The sequence below is a fragment of the Gopherus evgoodei genome, chromosome 5 (genome assembly GCF_007399415.2).
Source record: "Gopherus evgoodei ecotype Sinaloan lineage chromosome 5, rGopEvg1_v1.p, whole genome shotgun sequence".
Taxonomy (NCBI): Eukaryota; Metazoa; Chordata; order Testudines; family Testudinidae; genus Gopherus; species Gopherus evgoodei.
The window spans coordinates 6,250,460-6,272,773 of record NC_044326.1 but is presented as its reverse complement, the minus strand read 5'-3'; the positions used below and the strand labels follow the sequence as shown (position 1 = coordinate 6,272,773).

The window sequence follows — 22,314 nt, the reverse complement described above, 5'->3', positions numbered from 1 at the left end:
ATGGTGCCCGGGGGGAAGGGGAGAGTTTGCTAGAGGTGGCAGAGGATGGAAGTCAAGCCCATGCAAACCACAGTGACCCAGGTCCGGGAAAGTTGCTGGTTCTGGGTGGGTTCACAACCTGAGCCCACCTTGATTTCAGGTGTTGTAGCCATACCTCCTAGCCGATCGGAGCCAAACTTGGTGGTGATTTGAGTCATCTCCATTGGGAACTTCACTGTTCCGAGGCCTTACTGAAGTTTGCAGACCAGTAGCAGCACAAGGCTCTCTGATGGTGCGTGTGCGGGCGAGCGTAGTTTCCAACATGGAGACTGTGCTTCAATGCTGCTTCGGAGGACTTTCACCAGTGTGACCAAACTATCATCATGGAAACAACTGCAGGGCTGTGAATGCTACATGACTGTAATTGTCCAGGAGCTACAGCGAGGAGAAAGGTGAATGACTGAAGAAGCCAATGTTCAAGAACAAGCCACTGGAGGATGTTCTCAGTCAATGGCCTACAGAGGATTTGGTGGACTGATGGGGCCTTCTTTGCAAAGAGCAGATAACTGACTGGGGCACCTAGGCACTATGATAATATAAATTACAAATAATAATAATATTTCTCAGCCTGAGATCAATCATTGGAAGAAACGTCAGAGCAAATCCAATGCCTTTCAAAACTTGATGTTGTCTCTACCAGGAAATGCAGAATCAATGTGCCTATTTCCACTCAATTCTAAAGGCTGTGACTGCATTGGCCTCAGCAAAACCACCCTTGATGTACACCAGGGCAAGTAAAGAGCAGAATCTCAACTATAGAATGTCTCAGTGACTAGCAATCTGGATAGAAGAGTGCACAAAGCAATGCCATTACTCCAGCGAGGAAGGTCGACAGATGCACAAAGCCATGAAGGAGAATGCTTCAAAATACTAGAACTGTGGTTACTTGGGACTAACACTATCTTAGAAAGGAAAGGAGAGACCTTGGAAACCAGATAAAAATCACATTATCTGCTAATATTAGGGATCGGTGAGAGGGAAAAATATCCATATCTTCCTGATTTTGACGTTAAACTACGCGATTGAAGCATGCAAGATGATTCCTTTTACACAGAAGAATCCCTGCTAGGAGTAGTCAGGTGATTCATTTGAGACTTCACAAATCTCCTTATGTGATAAAAGAGATAAAGTGAGACTCCTTCTGACTGCAAAGAAAAAGAATTTGAAGACAAACTTTTTCATCTCTGTCAACTTGAGACTCGAAGCAGGAGGGACTTTATGCCAATTAGAGAAGATTTTGTTAAGATAAGTTCCTGTCTGCATCCTAAAAGACTTGCCCATACCGGTATTGCCCTGGCCTCTTCCTTTGTCAGTCAGTGTTAAAGGCATTCTGAACTATATGCATTTCCTCACCTTTTGGGGGCGAAGCCAGACTTTCAGGCACCTGCTCCCCTACTTGGTGTAGACTTTGCTTGTACCAATCAGAAATGAACACACAGTTTTTGGGCCCCGTCCCCTATGACACTTCTATGATGTCATAGTGGGTATTTTAGGCTGGTCTGCCATGTGCAGGCAGAAGAGGAGAAAGAAAAACGAATCCTGTGTACCTTGCACACACCCGTAACCGAGCCTGATCACCTCGAAGCCTCTCTCAGCTCACGTGTTTTAAGCAGAGTTTCTACGTTTGCCGGTCGTTATGAGTTGGTTTGTATTCGTAAGTATTGGTTATTACTAAATGCTGCATCCGTGTTTATAAATATTGTTTACTGCATCTTTATTTATAAATATTGTTTAATAGTAAATACTTTAGCCATTGTATGTTTTAAGTTCCATTAGCCCTATTAGCTAATCATACGCTGCTCCCCTACCCCTTGTAACTATCCCCAATAAAACTTTTAATTAATTAATTTTAGTTGTGTGCGTGCCTGCAGTTTGCATCGTGACCCAGACCCTCCTTGCATCCCTTACCTATACAGTCTATTGCCACTTGCAGCCTGGTAAATAACAGCTCTGCATTTTTCTTTCGCCCCTAAAAGTACGTGGCAGTCTACAGATTTTATGGAGGAATAAGCCAAGTCTCTTGCTAAATTTAGGATGCAATATCAAGACAAAAAAAAATCTTTGGTGAGTCATTGAAAATAGCCACTCCTCATCTGAAAAATATCGAAGAGGTCAGTTTCAGTCTTGCTGTGAATTTCAAGATGACCTGAGAGAACAATTGTCTGTGATACTTTGCTTTCTCTTGAAGCTATGCAATATCCCTGATGTTAGCTGAATTGTTTTGGCCTACAATGTTTAACTTGAATAAAAAGTTTAACTTTGAGTTATAATGATGTTAAAGGGTTTTTTTTTTTTGTTTTGGTGGATGCACCTTTTGCTGTAGATATACTATGGCGTAGACTTGTTTAATAATACATAGAGATGAGCCTTGTTATGCCATTTTACACTACACACAGTTTGGGGTATAGCAAACAGCTATATTATTCTTGCAGTCTATGGCCTGGTCTATACTAGAGGGGGAAATTGATCTAAGTTACACAACTTTAGCTACGTGAATAACGTAGCTGAAGTCAACATACTTAGACCTACTTACTGTTGAGCCCACCTGCGCCTCTTGCCCTGGTGGAATACCGGAGTCGATGGGAGAGTGCTTGGCGGTTGATTTATTGTGTCTAGACTAGACTCGATAAATCAACCTCCGCTGGATCGATCGCTGCCCGTCAATCCAACGGGTAACATAGACAAGCCTTAAATCTCATTTTGAATATGCTAGCTTTCTCCTCCACCCACAGAACAATGTAGGACACACTTTTAAAATCACTACTATAATTAGAGTAGACAGATGTAATTCCATTTGTATGTTTTTTAGTGGCCATAATACATTATTTATGTAAAATCTGGTTAAAAATATCTGGTGATATGACTCTGCCCCGAGATATTGTAATGATATATGCTTCAGCATGTTCCTTTGCATTTTAGTAGTAGGTTGGCAGGAGTGGTGAGGTCCCAGAGTAGACCAGGCCCCTGCTGTGCTAGGTGCTGCACAGACACATAGTGAGAAGCAGATCTATGCTATGACTAATGGTATCACCAGGGAGTAATACAAGTAAAAATGTAAAAATCCGAGACAGGTTTTTCAATACCTCTCTGATACAGATTTGGGTTCTGAATCCTTCATTACTGGTCTACTGTTCTGAGTCTGGTTTTCTTTGCTACCCAACCAGTTTCATCCCATTTTCAAAAAAATGGCAAGGCATTGACCATGCATAAAAATCCCAGTGTACTGAGAGTCTACTCATATGGGAGAGAGCCCATAGGACTCATCATGGAACTGGTAAACCACTGAATAAGGATCCTGTCCTGAACTGCTTCCACGTGTGCTTCACTTCTCACACGTGAGTAATCAAAGTGGAGCCAATGAGGGTATTTGCCTGTGCAAATTAAGCACATGCGTTAATGTTTGCGGCATCGGTGTCTCAGTTAGTACCATCGACAATATTAGCTGTTCGTTCTACAGTGCCTCACAGCCCTGATCCAGGGGCAACAGAAGCTCCCTAAAAGTGTAGGGGGGGGCACCAGTGCCAAAACTGTGGTCCTGTCCCTGCACCTCCCCTTCCCTCAAGGTCTTGCCCCTTCCCCCAAGGCCCTGCTCCCACGCCCCTTTGGCATTATGTCTCATATTCTTCATAGTAATATTATTACAAAATGAATATGGCATAATTATGATGTATTTTGTATAAGATAGGTCATGTGACATATCATTGAAAAGGTTAGGATTTACTGAATGTGATTATCCTATTTGTAGGCATGTCTCATTTTTGTATCTGAAGTTAGGAATATTGTCTATGCATCTATTACAAATGTGTTTATGTTTACACCTGGGGAATACCCACTAAACAGAATGCAATCAGTCTAGATGGCTGGCTGGGAAGGGCCATCAGGGAGCCCAATAGGTCTTTGAAGTTGCTAATCTCCCACTGGGAAACCTTCCTGAGGACGTTACCAACAGCCTCCGAGTTATGGCTGCTATGGCTCTACAGAGACATGTGACCAAGTCACCTGGTACTGGACTCCATCATAATATTAGTGTTTTTCCACTGACCGGGCTGGGAATCAAACTGGGAGATAAAGGGTTCCCACTATATGCCAAACCTATTGAAGGCAGTGGCATGACATCATTGTGATTCGTTCTTCACTGACTTTTCGCCCAAGAAAGAAGGCTGCTGGAAACACCTAAGAAACAAAAGACTGAACTGGGGGAGAAGGGCTGAACTCAGGCTAAAAAGTTTTCTAGTCTGTGAAAGGAATAACTGGAGTTTTAAGCTGCAAGCAAGTGTAGCTTGCCCTCAAGAATCTTTGCAATCTGCATAAAACAACATTTAGGGTGAGAATTTGCTACTTATAACCAATTTCTTTAGTATATTAAGCTTAGATTGCGTTTTGTTTATTTGCTAGGTAATCTGCTTTGAACTGTTTGCTATCCCTCATAATCACTTAAAATCTTTTGTAGTTAATAAACTTGGGGGGGGTTTAGTCTAAAACCAGTGTGTGGAATTCATAACTGCGGGGGCACAAAGCTGTCACATGTCTTCCTCCACATTGAGGGAGGGGGCAAATTTCATGAGCTTATGCTGTACCGATCTCTGTGCAGCGCAAGAGGGTACAATTTGGGGGTTTACTCTCAAGGTGGGGGTGCACTTGGGTAACTGGGAAGTTCCTTAGCTGAGCCCTGCCAAGCAGAGCTGATCTCAGCATCTGCGTGTAGCGGCAGCTGGGTATGTCCGTACCTGTACGTGTGCTGGTAAAGTGCAATCTGAAGCCAGAGGGAGGGGTTGGCAGACTGCACAGCCGTGCAGTGTAACAAGAGCCCAGACTGGTGGGTCAGGCAGGCTCAGAGGTACTCTAGTTCCAAGTGAAACCCCGGGTAAGGGGAAATGCATCACAGCCCCCTCCTTCCCCTGAGGCCCCACTCCCCTCTGCCCCTCCCCCATATTGCTCACCCTTATAGCCAGTAAAAAATGGGAGGGCATAGCCCCCCCACTTTTAAAAGTGATGAGTCCAGGCCCCACCCCCATTCTGGTGCCCCTGTCCTGATCTGTATCTGGATCCCATTGCTCCATCAGGCAGACATGGGGCCAGATTTACCAAAGATGTCTGCTTCCATTGAGGCCCCTGAATGGGGCCAATGGGTGCTGATCTCTTGTAAAAATCCGGCTAGCCGTCTGCCCTGAAGGGGATGGGTGCCGAGAGAGCAGGGTTATTCTAGCCAGGGCTCTTCTCCCAGAGTCATGGTGTTTTCTACCTCAGCTGGAGGAGCCTCCGACGCTGCCTATCCAGCCCTTGCCTATCTCTGCCCTGGTCCCTCGCTCTTTATGGCCCAGTCCAATCATATAAAGTGCCTCCCCTGGAAACGTGCTCTTGTCTCAGCAGCTTAGCATGGAAATTCTCAGCATAGACAATGCGAGACGGGGCCGTGCAGCATGACAGACTGTGGTGGGGCAGGGAGAGGTCTAGTCAGTCAGTCTCTCCCAGATCTGGATTGCGGGCCCCCTCCCACCAAACACCATGCTTTGGCTAACAAGTAGGAGAGTGTGCTCCAGCCCACCTACCTGCGGTGATGGATGCCAGCCGGACATAGTCAAAGCCCCTGACGAATGGCTCGTACGGAGAACTCTCCAACACATTCATACCTGAGGTGAAAGGAAGATAAGTTGAACCCCAGCATAATAAGGTAGCTCTGGCTCCTGAGATTTGTGTTAGGAATATGTCTCAGTGCAAAAACTGGATTCTGCAGAACAGCGTTTGCATTATGGGTCTCCATGATGCATATTCTTATGGCGAGTCCATTTCCCCAGAATAATGCTCAGTATCTTACGGGCTGGTGGAAAAGCTCAGATCAACAGCCCTGGGGAGCCAAGTCCTATCCTTATCCCCAGCACAGGACACAGGAGATTTCACCAATGCTACCCCTTGAAAATGAATCTCAACCTTGGCCTGGGGTGGGTTAGTTTCTATGGGCGAGAGAGCTCTTTGGTCTCAGTTCTTGGCCTCGCTGCTGCCAATGAGGGGCCCGGGTATACAAGGAACTGGACAGACTCCATGAATACACGTGATGGTAGCCATTTTCATTCACTACGAACCCAGCGTTCTATCCCCCCGAGGTCCTTCCGAACTTGCTGCTTTCCAGACAGCCATCCCTAGGCTTTGCTGCGTACTGCCTTACCCCAGATTGGGTGTCCCTTCATATTTATTAACACTGCGTCTCCTCTCAACGCATGCTGCTCTCTCTAGCTGAGCATAGAGTGAATGAAACGAAGCCCCAGCAAAAGCCTCCCAGTCTAGATTAAGGATGCTGGAAATTTGATTCCATCAGAGTTCTCCTTTTATCAACTCCAAGGACCCTAATGTGCGATCCTACTGACTGATGCCACAGAGTATTACTGAGGCAAATAGCTTAGTAAGTTTTAAAAACAAACAAACATTGAGGGGAATTAGACATTTATATGAATAAGATCTGCACTAGCTGGGATAAAAGGGCTATCAAACCTCATGCTTCAGGGCATATGCTGATCACCAGTTGGGGTCAGGAAGAAATTGCGTCCTTGATGCACAGCACTGTGCAATTACCACCGGTGTATTACAAGGCAAGTTTACAGCTTTCTTTGAATTACCTGGCACTGCCCCTGATAGCACTGGGGACCTTTCATGTGTTGCAATGGAGCAGTTTTTATGTTCTGATGACACCACATGGCATCTGGTAATGCGTCTCCAAATACTGAAGTGTCTAAACACAGACTTGCTCAACAGATGCCGAGTAAATGCTATGCTGTGTAAATTCCCTGGGCATACGGTTCCACAACTGATTTTTATAAAGGCTTCTAGGAAGCTTTTCTGTGCTCCTGGGTACGTATGTATGAAAGAAAAGCCTCTGCAAGTCAGTTTCAGATTGGCTTCCTTTTTTAGTCAATTAAACATGAAGGGATTTTTAAATATGTAAATATTATTAGAAAAATGTGTCCCAAAGGAAATGAAAGCAGAGAAAACAAAGATTCAGTGGTGCCTAATGGACGTGCGAGTCCATCTGCTGCTCAGAGAAAATAAGGGGCTCACGACACTGAGTAAAGCCGGGTCATATGCAGTGTGAAGCAAAACCTAATCAAGTCCTGATTTACAGCATTCGCTGCCTTTCCAGCCCTGCTGTGCCAGTGCATCTCAATCCTGACCGCAGTTCCCCTGCTATTCCAGTGCGGAGCACCTGACGTGTCTCAGCCCTCACTTACAGAACCCCCTGGTATTACAGACCTGGGCAGGGTGACCATGCAGCCTGGGTGGCGGGTGAACCACTGTCTGGAGCCCCCAGCTCTGCTCCTTCCCCCCGAGGCCCCGCACCTTCTACCTCCCTCCCGCTGGAGATCACTGCAGCTGCTCGCCCTTGCCCCAGGCTAGCGCCCCCAGCCACGGAGCACCCCCAGCATCCCCAACCCTAGAGAACCGGGCAGCACGGCCCAAGCTCCCCTAGCCCCGGAGTGCCAGGAGGCTAGGCAGCGCGGCCCCAGCCCCTCTTACCCCACCCTGGGAGGCCGGGTAGCACGGCCCCAGTCCCCAGAGCCCTGGGAGACTGGGTAGCGCACCCCTAGCTCGGGCCATGGCACGGGGGAAGAGCCGCCCGCAGAGTGGGAAGCAGGAGGGGGAATGGGGGTGGAGTGTGGGTGGGGCCACACCTGGCTGTTTGGGGAGGCTCACCTCCCCCAGCCCATGATACCCGCCATCGATGCCATATAGCTTGTTTTGACCAGGACAGTCCCTTTTTAAAGCCTTGATCAGTTGGGAAGAGCAAACGGAACAATTGCCCACTTTTGTCAAAAAAGCAGGGTGCAGAGGACCGTGCGGGGAAGGGGGGTTAGTGGTGATGCCAGCCTCGCTCGGGGGTGGGAGAGTGGAAGACTTGGGCAGGTGTAGGCAGGGCTGGGGCGAACAACAATGCCAGCCCCATGTGCATGTGGAGGGCTGGGCTCCGGAGAGCAGTTCTGGCCAGCCTGCGTGCAGGAGATGGGGGGACTTGGGCTAACCCCACGCAATGTCCCATTCTCTCTTTGGGAAATATGGTCACCCTAGACCAGGGTCACTACCTCTGTCTATACCCCACTGTGCAGCAGTCCACTCTGAGGTCTGGCTTTCAGGCTCTGGGGAAGCTGACAATGATCTCTTGCTTGAAAAAGGCCAAAATGTGGATCAAACAGGTTTTCTTACTCAGTTGTTGAACCATTTCATCGGTGAGTAGATCGGCAAAGCACTGCACATGAAAGAAAGGGGGTCTAGTGGCCGTGACCTGCTCTGCTGTCAAACCAGCTGCATTTCTCAACACAACTAGAACACAGTAAGTGTTAAGTTACCTCCCCCCTCCCGTCCCCCAAGGCTTTAGTTTTTCCATGGGGGAACCGCAAGCAGAGGCTTTCTTCTTTACAGGAGATGCTCTAGAGCAAAGGTCACCTGTAGAACCTAAAACGGTGGCCTGCAGATTCCATGGGGGAAGTGGATCTGACTAATCTCCCCCAAGCCCTCTGCAACACCTCCTTTCTCTCAGTCACTGGAGACATCACACCACCAACCCTAGGTGCCGACTCCGGGAAAAACACAGAAAAACTGGTGGGTGCAGCAGCTCCTTCCCTGCCGCCCTGCCCCAGCTCACCTCTGCCTCTGCCTCCTCTCCAGAGCGTGTCACGTACCTGCTTTTTCCTCCTAGCTCCCAGTGCTTGTGCTGCAAAACAGCAGTTTCGCACAGCAAGCACTGGGAGGGAGGGGGGCGGAGGGGGAACGCGGCGGGCTCCGGCAAGAGACGGGGCTGGGTAGGAATTTGGGGAAGCGGTCCAATAGGGACAGGGAAGGGGTGGAGCTGGGGCAGGGACTTTGGAGAAGGGGTTGGAATGGGGCAGACTCCATCCACATGGCCAAAACTCTTGTCCAAGGTCTCATCATCTTGGGTCTCCATAGAGCCCTACCAAATTCACAGCCATGAAAAACGCGTCACGGACCATGAAATCTGGTCTTTTGTGTGCTTTTATCCTACATTATACAGATTTCACAGGGGAGACCAGCGTTTCTCAAATTGGGCGTCCTGACCCAAAAAGGAGTTACAGGGAGGTCACAAGGTTATTTTGCGGGGGGTGGCAGTATGGCCACCCTAACTTCTGTGCTGCCTTCAGAGCGGGTGGCTGGAGAGTGGCAGCTGCTGACTGAGGGAGCAGCGCAGAAGTAAGGGCAGCAGTCACTACTCTCCAGCTGCCCAGCTCTCAAGGCAGCACCGCCATCAGCAGCAGCGCAGAAGTGAGGGTAGCAGAACTGCAACCCCCCTACAATAACCTTGCGACCCGCCTCAACTCCTTTTTGTCTCAGGATCCCTAGAGTTACAAGACTATGAAATTTCAGATTTAAATAGCTGAAATCATGAAATTTATGATTTTTAAAATCCTATGACCGTGAAATTGACCAAAATGGACCGTGAATTTGGTAGGAACCTAGGTCTCAATTACTGCAACTTCCTTCTCTCTGGTCTTGACACATGCAACTTTGCCCTACTTGCAGCTAGTCAGAAGGCTGCTGCAAAGATCATTTTCCTAGCTCGTCACTTTGACTCAATCACCCCTCTCTTTGCATCCCTCCGCCAGATCCCCTCCCCCCTTTGTTTATCACATCCAACAGAAGCTGCTTGTCTTCACTTCCAAGGCCCCTCCCAGCGAATCTCTGTCATTCTTATCATCACTTATTCACTTTTGAGAGTGGATGGGCCTGGTCCATCCACTTTTCGCCACAAGCTGGCCCCCTCCCTGTCTTCTTCCCCCCAAGGCCCTGCCTCCCAGCCAGGCTGGAAGCTGGAGCCCCACCAGGGCAGAGAGCAACCCCTCCACCTGACCTGGGCAGGGGCAGGGACAGGGTCGGGGGCTGCTCTCGGGCCCCCACCCACCCCCGTGCAGGTTGGGGGTCCATGGCTCCCTGGCCGTGCTCTAATAATAAAATAATAATAGGAGATATACCAATCTCCTAGAACTGGAAGAGACCTCAAAAGGTCATCACGTCCAGCCCCCTGCCTTCACTAGCAGGACCCAGTATTGATTTTTGCCCCAGATCCCAAAGTGGCCCACTCAAGGATTGAACTCACAACCCTGTATTTAGCAGGCCAATACTCAAACCACTGAGCTATCCCTCCATATCTTCTGGTTTGGCCTCAGGGGGAATAGAACATAACATGAGAACATAAGAATGGCCATACTAGGTCAGACCAAAGGTCCACCTAGCCCAGTATCCTGTCTGTCAACAGCGGCCAATGCCAGGTGCCCCTGAGGCAGTGATCCTAACAGGTAATGATCAAGTGATCTCTCTCCTGCCATCTATCTTCATCCTCTGACAAACAGAGGCTAGGGACACCATTCCTTACCCATCCTGGCTAATAGCCATTAATGGTCTTAGCCTCCATGAATGTATCCAGTTCTCTTTTAAACACTGTTATAGTCCTAGCCTTCACAACCTCCTCAGGCAAGGAGTTCCACAAGTTGACTGTGCGCTGCGTGAAGAAGAACTTCCTTTTATTTGTTTTAAACCTCCTGCCTAATAATAAGAGGGACAGGGCAGGGCCATGGATGGGGCAACGCCTTGTAGCCTCTCACTTTTAAGACAAATCTGTCACCCCTGGAGAGAGCTCCCCAAAAACATCCATAAAGCTGCCTCAATTGTCCTCCTTCAAATCCCATCTCAAAACTCTTCCTCACCATGAAGCCTACAAAAAACTGGACGATGGTCAGGCTGCTGGTGTGCAGAGAGCACTGCCTGTCATGCTGACCCAATTGCCTCATTGTTCCTTTGTACTCCCCCATCTAAGGAGACCAGATCACCCAGGTCAAATTTCGGGACGTGGAGGGGGAGGGGAGGCGGGGGCAGAGGGAAAAAAAATAGCAGCAAAGCAAAAAAAAAAATCCCCCACCCCAGATTCCTCCTCCCTCTGCAAGCATTGGAGGGAGGCCCAGGAGACTCAGGGGAGTGTGGGACCGGGGTGAGTGTGAGTACAGCCTGGCCCCGAGCAGGCAGGACTCGGGCACGGTACCTGGAGGGAGAGTAGGGGGCAGCCCACGGGGCCAGGCGGTGGCTGTTCTCCCCACCTGGGTAGCAGGACTCGGGAGCAGCCGCTGCTGCAGCTCCCACTGCCACGGGGGGAGGAAGCGGCCACTGGCCAAGCTCGGCGGCTGCAGCTCTGGCACCCACAACCCCCCCGAGCCCGGGCCTGCAGCGGGGACCCAGCAGTGTGCACGCTGCGCCCAGCCCCTCGCCAGTCGCGTCTGGGCTGGCTGCCCAGCTGGTGCAATCCCGCGGGCAGCCCCGGAGTGGGGGCAGCAAGGCCCATCGCCCCCATCCCGCTTGGGTCCTGCAGGGGAACGAACGGGGCTGGGCTGCCGATGCCTCCGCTGCAGGATTGCAACAGCTGGTCAGCCAGCCCAGACGTGACTGGCCAGGGGCTGCGTGCAGCGTGCGCTGCTGGAGCCCCGCAGCAGGCCCTGGCACCAAAGCTGCAGCTGCCGAGCGCCACATGCTTGGCCACTTCCTCCCCTCGCGGCAGTGGGAGCTGCAGCGCGGCTGCTCCCGAGTCCTGCTGCCCAGGTGGGGAGAACAGCCACTGCCTGGCCCCGCAGGCCACCCCCTACTCTCCCTCCAGGTACCGTGCCCAAGTCCTGCCTGCTCAGAACCAGGCTGGACTCACAGTCACCCCGGCCCCACGCTCCCCTGTGTCTCCTGGGCACAGCGTGCTTGGCAAGAGGCGGGGATTTGGGGAGGGAGCCAATGGCGCAGTGGAGGGGGCGGGGATTTGGGGAGGGAGCCAATGGGGGATGGAGGGGGCGGAGTCTGGGCAAGGGAGGGCACGAGCCCTTCTGGGGTCTGGAGCCTTTGCTTATTTGTCCAGTTTCCCGAGCTAACATTGGTTGGGACGCGGGACAAACAAGCAAATATGAGGACAGTCCTGATAAAATTGGGACATCTGGTCACCCTATCCCCATCGGACTATATCCATCTCTTGTCTCTTGTCTTATGCTGAGATTAGACGCTCCTTGGGGCAGGGACTTTCTTTTTTGTTCTGGGTTTGTACAGCCCCTAGCACAATGAGGCCCTGCAATGGGGTACACAATAACTCATGGAAGCACAGACGCCAACGTACGTATTCCTCCACAACAGCCCTGGGAGCGAGCTGCTTCGGGGATTTCATTGACCGTAAACTCAACCAAAAAGAGGGCCCAATCCTGCAAGGTGCTGAGCTCCCTTCTTTGCTAATGACTTCGCATCACAGCACTCAGCACCTTGTAGGTTTGGGTCCTAAGATTGCAATTGGAAGTGGGATTCCCGAGGGGAACATTGAAGCAGAGATCATGGAAGCTGTGATCAGGGCAGTCTGCCTTGGGCTGAGGTTCAGGGGCTACTTTGAGGGAAAACTAATCTGAGTCTGCCAAAAATGCAGCTACATTTTAAGGTCCTATTACCAGCAAAAGATGCAAGAGCCAGAAGAGTCACCTCAGGATTTCCTAGCCCAGATTTGAGACAGAGAGTACTGTTTGCCTCATAAGAAGCTGATTCTGACCTAAGATACGACCTGTCCTTGTGTCAAACCTGTTCCTCCAGTCAGTCCTGGCCAGACAGCAAAATGCCAATATTCAGACTTGTATGCAGCATAGCTGTAGCTGTGTCCATCCCAGGATATTAGAGACAAGGTGGGTGAGGTCATAGCTTTAACTGGAGCTTCCGAGCCACGCAGGGCTCTTCTTTATGTCTGGCAAAGGTACTCTCAGCATCACAGGGTGGAACAGATTGTTTAGCATAAATAGTTAGCACATTGTAAGGGACCATTCAAGGCAGAATGGCCCATTAACACCTCTGCAGTCATAGGACAGGACCAGGTTAGTGGGTTACAGGTTGTTGTAATAAGCCATAAATCCAGTGCCTCTGTTCAGTTTGTGATTTTTAGTGTCTAGAAGAGTTATGAATGTAAGCTCCCAGGATGAGGCCTGATAGGTGAAACATAGAGTGACCAGTTTGTGAAAAGTGGTCACCCAAGATGATAGGGTGTTTTTGTCTTTTATCATTTTCATGTGTGAGTACATTGGAGAGAGTAATGATTGTCTCTCTCGCCATCAGAAGTTGGTCCAATAAAAGATATTATCTCGCCGACCTTCTCTCTCGAATATTCAGACTGCAATGTGACTTTGTTTAAAATACAGACTAGCTGCAGAGGTGCTGCTTGCTGCTATACGTGAGGAGGTGGAGAAGCAGCAGACGGTGTGGAGTGGAGCATGTACTTGTGTGGAATGGCCCTACCCAGCAGGGTGAGCTCCAGGTACCAGCAGAGCGAGCTGGTGCCTGGGGCGGCAGATTCCAAGGGGAGGCTTCCGGCCAAACCTTTTTTTTTATTATTATTTTTTGCGCTTCGCCGTTTCCGCCGCCCCTGCAGGTTTTCTTCTTTTGTTTTGCTGCTCCTGCCGCCCTGTAGGGGGCGGCGGTGTGGAGGAGGGGAGCTGCTGGGAGCGGTGCCAGGTCTGCAGCAAGCCCGGCATGCAGACTGCGTCCTTCCCTGCCTGCCCACCGGAGCGGCGCGGAGCCCTCCCAGCAGGCAGCACGGCGGAAGGGGCCGCATGGTGAGCGCCCCGCTTAAGGAAGCCCTGGCTGCCCCCTTCTCTCTCTGCCCCCCCCCACTAGATGGGTTGTGCACACCGCTGCCCGGGGTCTGCAGGGCTGGGAGTCTCCCTGCACCCGCCGCCCCACAGGTATTTTTTTTCTTTTTGTTTTTTTGTTTTTTCTTCCCTTCGCTGTTCTAGCCAGGCGGCAGGCAGGTTTGTTCCGTGCCCACCCCCTTCACTGCTCCAGCCGGCAGGTTTGTTTCCCGCCCCCGCTCCTTTTCTGCTCCAGTCGGGCGGCAGACTGGCTTCCCACCCCCCTCCCCTTTGCTGCTCCAGCTGGGCAGCAGAGTGGTTTCCCGCCCCCCCTCCTTTGATGCTTCAGCCGGGCGGCAGGTTGGTTTCCCACCCCACCCCCTCCTTTGATGCTCCATCTGGGCGGCAGGTTTTTTGGTTTTTTTTTTGCTTGGGGCGGCAAAAAAGCCAGAGCCGGCCCTGCTACCCAGAACAGCATACAATAAAGCAGCACTTCCTCCAATGGTGAAAGGAGTCTCCAAAGGTGACTCATTAGTGAATGAGATAACGGAACTAAAGACCAGTGGTGATTACATCAAAGGTGTGGATGCCAAAATGAAGATATTACAGCGAAGTGTCCAGGTGCATGACGAAAGAAGTCAGAATGGCTTGATCACACAGGCAGACAGGCAGCTCCAGAGAAAAGGATGTGTGACTGCAGGCAGTCTGCCAGAGGCAGTACTTGTGACCACTGTTTCAGATGTGGCAGTAATGAACACAGTCAATCAGTCAGGATGTCATGCAGGAAAATCACAAAAGAGCAGAGACAAAGCTGACACTGTGTCTGATCTACCAGGAGCAGCCTACCTTTGCCATCTTACACAGAAGCAGGAAACAAGAATAGCTACTTTAGTTGGAAATAAATGCACGGGGTGGTGTTTTGTCAAGTCCTATGGGACACTAGAGCACAGGAATGCAAGGTCTCAAGTTGGAAGGTGGAAGATAATCTCCCAGAGACACATGTTAGAAAGTTTGAAGAGTTACGGGAAATAGAAGATGGTCTTCGCCTTAAAGCTGCCAATGGAACTCAAATCCCTTACAAAGGACGGACTGACATCCCATTCCAATTAAGCAAAGATGATGACTTCCTGATGTTTCTGGACTGGTCAGTGCACACAAGGTAGAGCACTTAGTCATTAACGTTATTGAGAAGATAGTCAAATATCACTGCTGCAAATCCTGAAATTCACCTGATGAGGCACCAGCACATAGACTCACTGACAATATTCAATGTGTATTTCCTCACATCGCCATGGCAAAAGTGAAAGCTCTTGTGAACATCATCTGAAATGACAACTCTGAAACCTGAGCATGCTTCAAATGGAGAGAAGGAATGTGATTATCCCCAAAGGAAAAAAAACCTCACTAATGTAACACGATGGATTCATACAGGTCTGGACAGTGAAAGTTTAACAGCAATATTTGAGCCAGATGTCTGCTGTTCAGTCACCTGAGAATTTGGACAAAAAAGAAACACTAGTGAAAATACCTAAAAGAATCATCTTACCACATAAATATCCCTTGACATCATTCTGAAAAGACGAACTGCACTTGGAATTTTACAGCAGATTAAATCTGAAATTCCAGTGGATACTCGACAGATAAAATTCTTCCTGGTGGCAGTAGTGTCAAAAATGAGAGATGGTAGTCCTAAGGATCAAAGGCAAGCTAACAAAGAGAACTACCTCTAACCAGAGGGGATGCTCAAGGTCTGTTTGAACCAGCACTGAACCTAAGACTTTTAACAGAGATGCAAAGGAAAATGGCCCAGCAGATGCTGAAAGAGAAGTCCAAGGCACTGATGAAGAAATGGGATGGATATCTAGTCTGCAGATGCATATCAAGTTATATGACCAGCAACATGTACAGAAGGCTTACATCTCAGTGTCTCATCCACTGTATAAAGAAGTCAAGGAATACCTGCAAGATCTCCTAAACAGGGGATGGATCACAAAATCAAAGTCATCCTGTTCATCATCAGTGTGATGTGTCCAGAAAAGGGATGATAATCTATGATTCTGCATCAGCTATTGGGAACAGAATAGAAAAACCAGACCAGACAAGCAACCCATCTCTCGAATCCAAGATGTTCTGAGTGGATTAAGAGGTAAATCTTGGTTCTCCATCTTAGATCAAGGGAAGGCCCTCAAGGTTCATTAACTGAAGAAACCCATCACTTCACAGCCTTTATTACTCCATGAGATCTATACGAATGAGTTAGGCTGCTTCCTTCGAGCAACGTATGGAAGAGAGCCTTGCAGAATTTAGGGATGAGAGATGCATTCTCTACCTGGATGATGTCCTTGCGTGCTGTGGCACTTTTGAAGAACACATGGAGAATGTAAGGAGAGTATTGCAAGAGCTACAGAAGCATGGAATGAAGATGAAAGCTGCCAATGTAAGCTCTTTAAGAGAGAGGTACTTGGGAATGGAGGTACCTGCTGAAGGTTATAAGATGGATTCATCTGACACATTGGTTGTTCATGATTTTGCAGATAAGCCACCAAATATCCTCGGGGAACTTCACAAGCTGCTAGGCTTCCTCACCTATTATCCAAGATACTTCAAGACTTTTTTTCAAGTAGCAATGCCATTTTTATGACTTGTTGACTGTTCCATTGGAATCTGACACACAACACTATCAAAAGTGGACTTGGAAAAAGAAGACGTTTAGAGTAAGGGGTTAGGTGCAGTCTTATACCAGCGTCCGGAAAGTAAACTAAGGGTCATTGGTTATGAGTCAAGAACACTAATTGCAGCTAAGAAAAATGATCACCTTCATTCAGGAAAGCTGGAGTTCCTAGCTTTGAAGCAGGCTGTAACTGACAAATTCTGTGACTACCTCCACTATGCACAATCCTTCACAATTTACAGGGATAACAACCCATGAACCTATGTCCTCCTCTCTGCCATGCTGAATGTCACAGCACACCGTTAGGTTGAAGAATTAGTTGACTTTACGTCAAAGTTAGATATTGTCCAGGGAAATCTAATGTGGTTGCAGATGCTTTATCCAGAATGCTCCTTGATGTGGAAAAAATATATGATGAAATGCACAGAAGAGACCAGCAAAGATGTTATTAATACTGTCTTCTTGGTTAGCAGTTATTACTACCAACCCTTTGGCAGCAGAGGACTTCTCCATGGCTACTAAATCCACGGTAACGCCTATTCTGTGAGAAGACATTTTTGCAGCTCAGAAGAAAGATCCAGCTATTGTTAAAATTCTTTATTATAAGTACTTGGAACATACACTGAACAGCCAAGAGAGCACAGGGGGATGTAGTAAGATCTCTGCCCTGCTGTGTGAATGGCATTGGTTGCATCTGGATACAGATGGAATATGTTAGCAGAAAACCTACTTATGAAATCAGCTGTATCACTTGAAAAACCCTAAGGTGGGTATATCAAGAACTACACGAAGACTCACAGACTTTAAGGTCAGAAGGGACCATTATGATCATCTAGTCTGACCTTCTGCACAATGCAGGCCACAGAATCTCACCCATCCACTTCAATAACAAACCCCTAACCTATGTCTGAGTTACTGAAGTCCTCAAATTGTGGTTTGAAGACCGCAAGCTGCAGAGAATCCTCCAGCAAGTGACCCGTGCCCCATGCTGCAGAGGAAGGCGAAAAACCTCCAGGGCCTCTGCCAATCTGCCCTGGATGAAAATTCCTTCCCAACCCCAAATATGGCGATCAGTTAAACCCTGAGTATGTGGGCAAGACCCACCAGCCAGACACCCAGGAAAGAATTCTCTGTAGTAACTCAGATCCCACCCCATCTTACATCCCATCATAGACCACTGGGCATACTTAACTGCTTATAATCAAAGATCAATTGCCAAATTAATTGCCCAAATTAGGCTATCCCACCATACCATCCCCTTCATAACTTATCAAGCTTAGTCTTAAAGCCAGATATGTCTTTTGCCTCCACTACTCCCCTTGGAAGGCTGTTCCAGAACTTTATTCCTCTAATGGTTAGAAACCTTCGTCTAATTTCAAGTCTAAACTTCCTAGTGTCCAGTTTATACCCATTTGTTCTTGTGTCCACATTGGTACTGAGCTTAAATAATTCCTCTTCCTCCCTAATATTTATCCCTCTGATATATTTATAAAGAGCAATCATATCTCCCCTCAGCCTTCTTTTGGTTAGGCTAAACAAGCCAAGCTCTTTGAGTCTCCTTTCATAAGACAGGTTTTCCATTCCTCAGATCATTCTAGTAGCCCGTCTCTGAACCTGTTCCAGTTTGAATTCATCCTTCTTAAACATGGGAGACCAGAACTGCACACAGTATTCCAGATGAGGTCTCACCAGTGCCTTGTATAATGTACTAACACCCCCTTATCTTTGCTGGAAATACCTCGCCTGTTGCATCCTAAAACTGCATTAGCTTTTTTAACGGCCATATCGCATTGGTGGCTCATATTCATCCTGCAATCAACCAATACTCCAAGGTCCTTCTCCTCCTCCGTTACTTCCAGCTGATGTATCCCCAATTTATAACTAAAATTCTTGTTATTAATCCCTAAATGCATGACCTTGCACTTTTCACTATTAAATTTCATCCTATTACTATTACTCCAGTTTACAAGGTCATCCAGATCTTCCTGTAGGATATCCCGGTCCTTCTCTGTGTTAGCAATACCTCCCAGCTTTGTGTCATCCGCAAACTTTATCAGCACATTCCCACCTTTTGTGCCAAGGTCAGTAATAAAAAGATTAAATAAGATTGGTCCCAAAACCAGTCCCTGAGGAACTCCACTAGTAACCTTCTTCCAGCCTGATAGTTCACCTTTCAGTACCACTTACTGTAGTCTCCCCTTTAACCAGTTCCTTATCCACCTTTCAATTTTCATACTGATCCCCATCTTTTCCAATTTAACTAATAATTCCCCATGTTGAACCGTATCAAATGCCTTACTGAAATCGAGGTAAATTAGATCAACTGCATTTCCTTTGTCTAACAAATCTGTTACCTTCTCAAAGAAGGAGATCAGTTGGTTTGGCACGATCTACCTTTCGTAAAACCATGTTATATTTTGTCCCACTTATCATTGATCTCAATGTTCTTATCTACTTTCTCCTTCAAATTTTTTTCCAAGACCTTACATACTACAGATGTCAAACTAACAGGGCTATAGTTACTCAGATCACTTTTTTCCCTTTCTTAAAAATAGGAACTATGTTAGCAACTCTCCAGTTGTACGGTACAACCCCTGAGTTTACTGATTCATTAAAAATTCTTGCTAACGGGCTTGCAATTTCGTGTGCCAGTTCCTTTAATATTCTTGGATGAAGATTATCTGGGCCCTCCGATTTTGTCCTATTAAGCTGATGGGACATTTAGGAGCAGAGCAAGAAATCACTCTCACAAGAGATCACAGATGAAGAGGGATATTGAACATGACATCACTAGAGTCTGTACATATGTCACAAAACCTCACCAGCATTCAAGAGCTCCACTAACATGGCTACAATAGAACCATCTGAGCTTGTATCAATGGACTTCTTGCACCCAGCCAGAAGCAAAGAAAGATATGAATATATCCTAGTAATAGTGGATCACTTCAATAAGTTTGTCCAAGCCTCCCCTACCACCATCAAGTCAGGCAAGACTGCGGCAAACATGATCTTCAATTACTCATTTGGTTTTCCTGAAAGGATCCATCATGACCAAGGGGCAGAGTTTGAAAATAATTTATTCAGAAGGTTACAGCACTACTGTAAAATTGAAACATCTTGCACAACCCCACACTACCCACAGGGCAATGGTTAGGTAGAAAGACTGAACTAAACCCTATGTTGAGAACCTTGCCAGAAGAATAAAAGTCAAACTGGAAGGACTCCCTTAAATCAGGGGCAGATTTAAGGGGCAGAGCCTGGTCATCGAACATGAAGCTTAGGGCTCAATGGTCACATCAACTTAGGCTTTTTTTTTTTTTTTAAGATAAAAAGTGAAGAAAAGTCCCATAAAACAAAAAGTACAGGCCTAAACAAAAGTGGATTCTCACCCAAATTGTGTTGGCTTGTGTATATCCAATTATTGGATCCTCACTCACAACGACATTTTCCCTTGGCAAATTATTCTACGATGCTGTCCAGCTGTCTGATCTTTCTCAATTGCCAGCAGAACTAGGCACTCAGCCATGTCTGTGATAATACCGAACACATGTAGTTTTTGACATGTCTTAATGTGCTTATTGTGCAGTCAGCACTAGCCACTCCAATTGGTATGGTGAGAAAGTCAACACAACATTTCCATTTCTGGCAAAACAGAGAACTTAACACACTGAAATTCAAGTAGCTCTGGACTCCAAGTAACAAAATGAATACTTCTGTGTTCTTTGTAAAATAATACATCTTGAAAGACAATCTCATGAACCAAGTCTAAAAGAAAAATATGAGTATTTTCCCATAAGTTTCAGAACTTCCTTCTTTAAAGTTATATTTTGAAGTTGCCTGGGATGGAGGAAACCAAATAGATGAGTTACCTCTTGAAATCCCTCACACTGAGATTTTAGTTCCATGATCATATTGTTTAGGACTTGAAAATATTTTCTTTGATGGTTACCCTTTGCTTCCAACACAGAATCGTGTGCAAATTCATCATCCATGTGGCAAACAAATCTTTTCCTGCGGCTTGGATAGTTTGCATTTTCAAAATCCATTGCTTCCCACCTGCTCTGAGATGTTTTTTTTAAATTTTATCATATTTTTCTTCAGCTCTGAGTTTGCTGAGATCATTCACTGTGCTCTCAAATGTCCAGAGGACTTGGAACAGGACAATTTTCTTTGACTTTAGGATTCCAGAGGCTGCAGCTGTGATAACTAAGATCCTATGCCACCATAATAGATTGAGGTAAACCATCCAAGCCATCAAAGACAGGTTGCTTTTTGCTCAACATACGTCCTCGCTACTCCTGCGTTCGGCAACAGCTTAATCTTCCAGGCATTCAATTACATTCTCAAAATTTACTATCGTTGCCTCATTTCATTCAGGCTGCCCATCTAGACTTGCAGCATACCTTTAGATGTAAAGGTCTTCTTCATTCTTCAGAAACGTGTTCAATTAAATCTGCTGCATCAATCCTGTCAACTTCTGCAGGGGCCTTGAAATGCATCATCATCTCCTCTTCCTTTTGCAAAGCTGTACTCTCTTAAGCACGATACAGATAAAGAAGACAAAGATTCTCTTCAGACTTAATCATTAATTTTTCCCATCGATGGTTAGAGCCTGTGTGATATTTATATATTTCCTGCAAAGTTGTGAAGAAAACCTTCAGATCTGGACTGGCCTTACCTTCAGCAGCATGTGCCAAAAGTAGGTTAATGTGATGGGCTGGGCAATGGATGTATGGTGCCTACACTTTGTCTCCCCTGCCTGAAGGATATTCTTTCATTTTTGCTTGCAATCCTCCATGATCTCCGGCCATAACACTGGCACTATCCTATTCCTGTCCAGACATTTATTTGGTGTTTAATCCATATTTGCAGGATAAAACATTAGTTAACTGGTCACACAAGGACACAGCATCTGCCTCACTTACTGCTCAAAGCTTACAAACTGCTCTTTTATATCTGCCACTCCTTTGACACAATCAACATTAACAAAGCGAAGCAAAATGGCCATTTGATCAACATGGCTAATATACATGACTTCATCTGCAATGACAACAAAAAACCCATAGCTTCTTTGCTGATATTAAGTCTGAACCACCTGCTAAAAGATGTATATGTTCATCAGTAATTCTCTTGCTCAAGTATTTGACTACCTTGGTGTCGCTGATATGTTGGGCAAAAGTCGTATTATGTCTGTCAGGTAAATACCACACGTGCTGCTCTCCAGCACCTCACGGTGGCCGTGGACGGCGACACTTAAAGTAGCTGAAGTTTTGACTATGCCAAGCAATATTTTTAGTACTTGACATTTCTTAATATTTTCAGATGCTTGTTTATCAAACCAAGCTTTGATATGGTGACCCTTCGTGAACTGCAGAGCTGCCACACATGACTGCACATGTTGTTTGCTCCTCCCCAAGCACTGACTTTGGCATAGTCTTCCAGTCATTGTTAGCCATGTTGATTTCTGAGTTTCCATATCACCCAACAGCCAACAAATGTGACCGTATGTGTAACCTGAAAGATCTGCGTAAGCTAAGCCACTTGTGATGCAAACCTTCATATGATCAAGTTTTCATTCTGTAAAATGAAGATGAAAAGTGGTGATATGTAGGGAAAAAAAGGAAACTCTCAGTTTGGCCTGTTGCTCAATGCCTGGCAAGGACTAATCTGTAAAAGTATATGCAATAGTTTAGGTGATAAAACGGTTTCCTATGTGCTACGGTAAAACAGATAACTAACAAACAACAACAACAACAATAGCTAATGGAAGCAGAGACCCCGGGTTGTGTCCCTCTCCACAATAGCCCTGGAAATGCCCTGCTGTGGGGATTTCATTGACAGTGAACTCAATCAACAAGCAACCCAAAAGAAGGGCCCAATTGTGCAAGGCGCTGAGCCCCTTTATTTCCCAATGACTTCACATCTCAGCACTCAGCGCCTTGTAGGCTCAGCGTAAGAGCTGCACTCTTTCTGAGAGGTTTC

At 47.1% G+C, this 22,314-nt stretch overlaps 2 protein-coding genes across 3 annotated transcripts in view; one reads left to right on the top strand and one right to left on the bottom strand.

Annotated features, from left to right (window-relative positions):
- Positions 1-22,314, bottom strand: part of GFRA4 (GDNF family receptor alpha 4) — a 138,953-nt gene that overhangs the window by 25,772 nt on the left and 90,867 nt on the right. Inside the window, exon 3 of the mRNA XM_030564555.1 lies at positions 5,589-5,669. Within this exon, the coding sequence (XP_030420415.1) occupies positions 5,589-5,669 (81 nt within the window). The remainder of the gene's footprint in view (positions 1-5,588; positions 5,670-22,314) is intronic.
- Positions 1-22,314, top strand: part of ATRN (attractin) — a 381,873-nt gene that overhangs the window by 287,811 nt on the left and 71,748 nt on the right. The gene's annotated exons all lie outside the window — the stretch shown is intronic.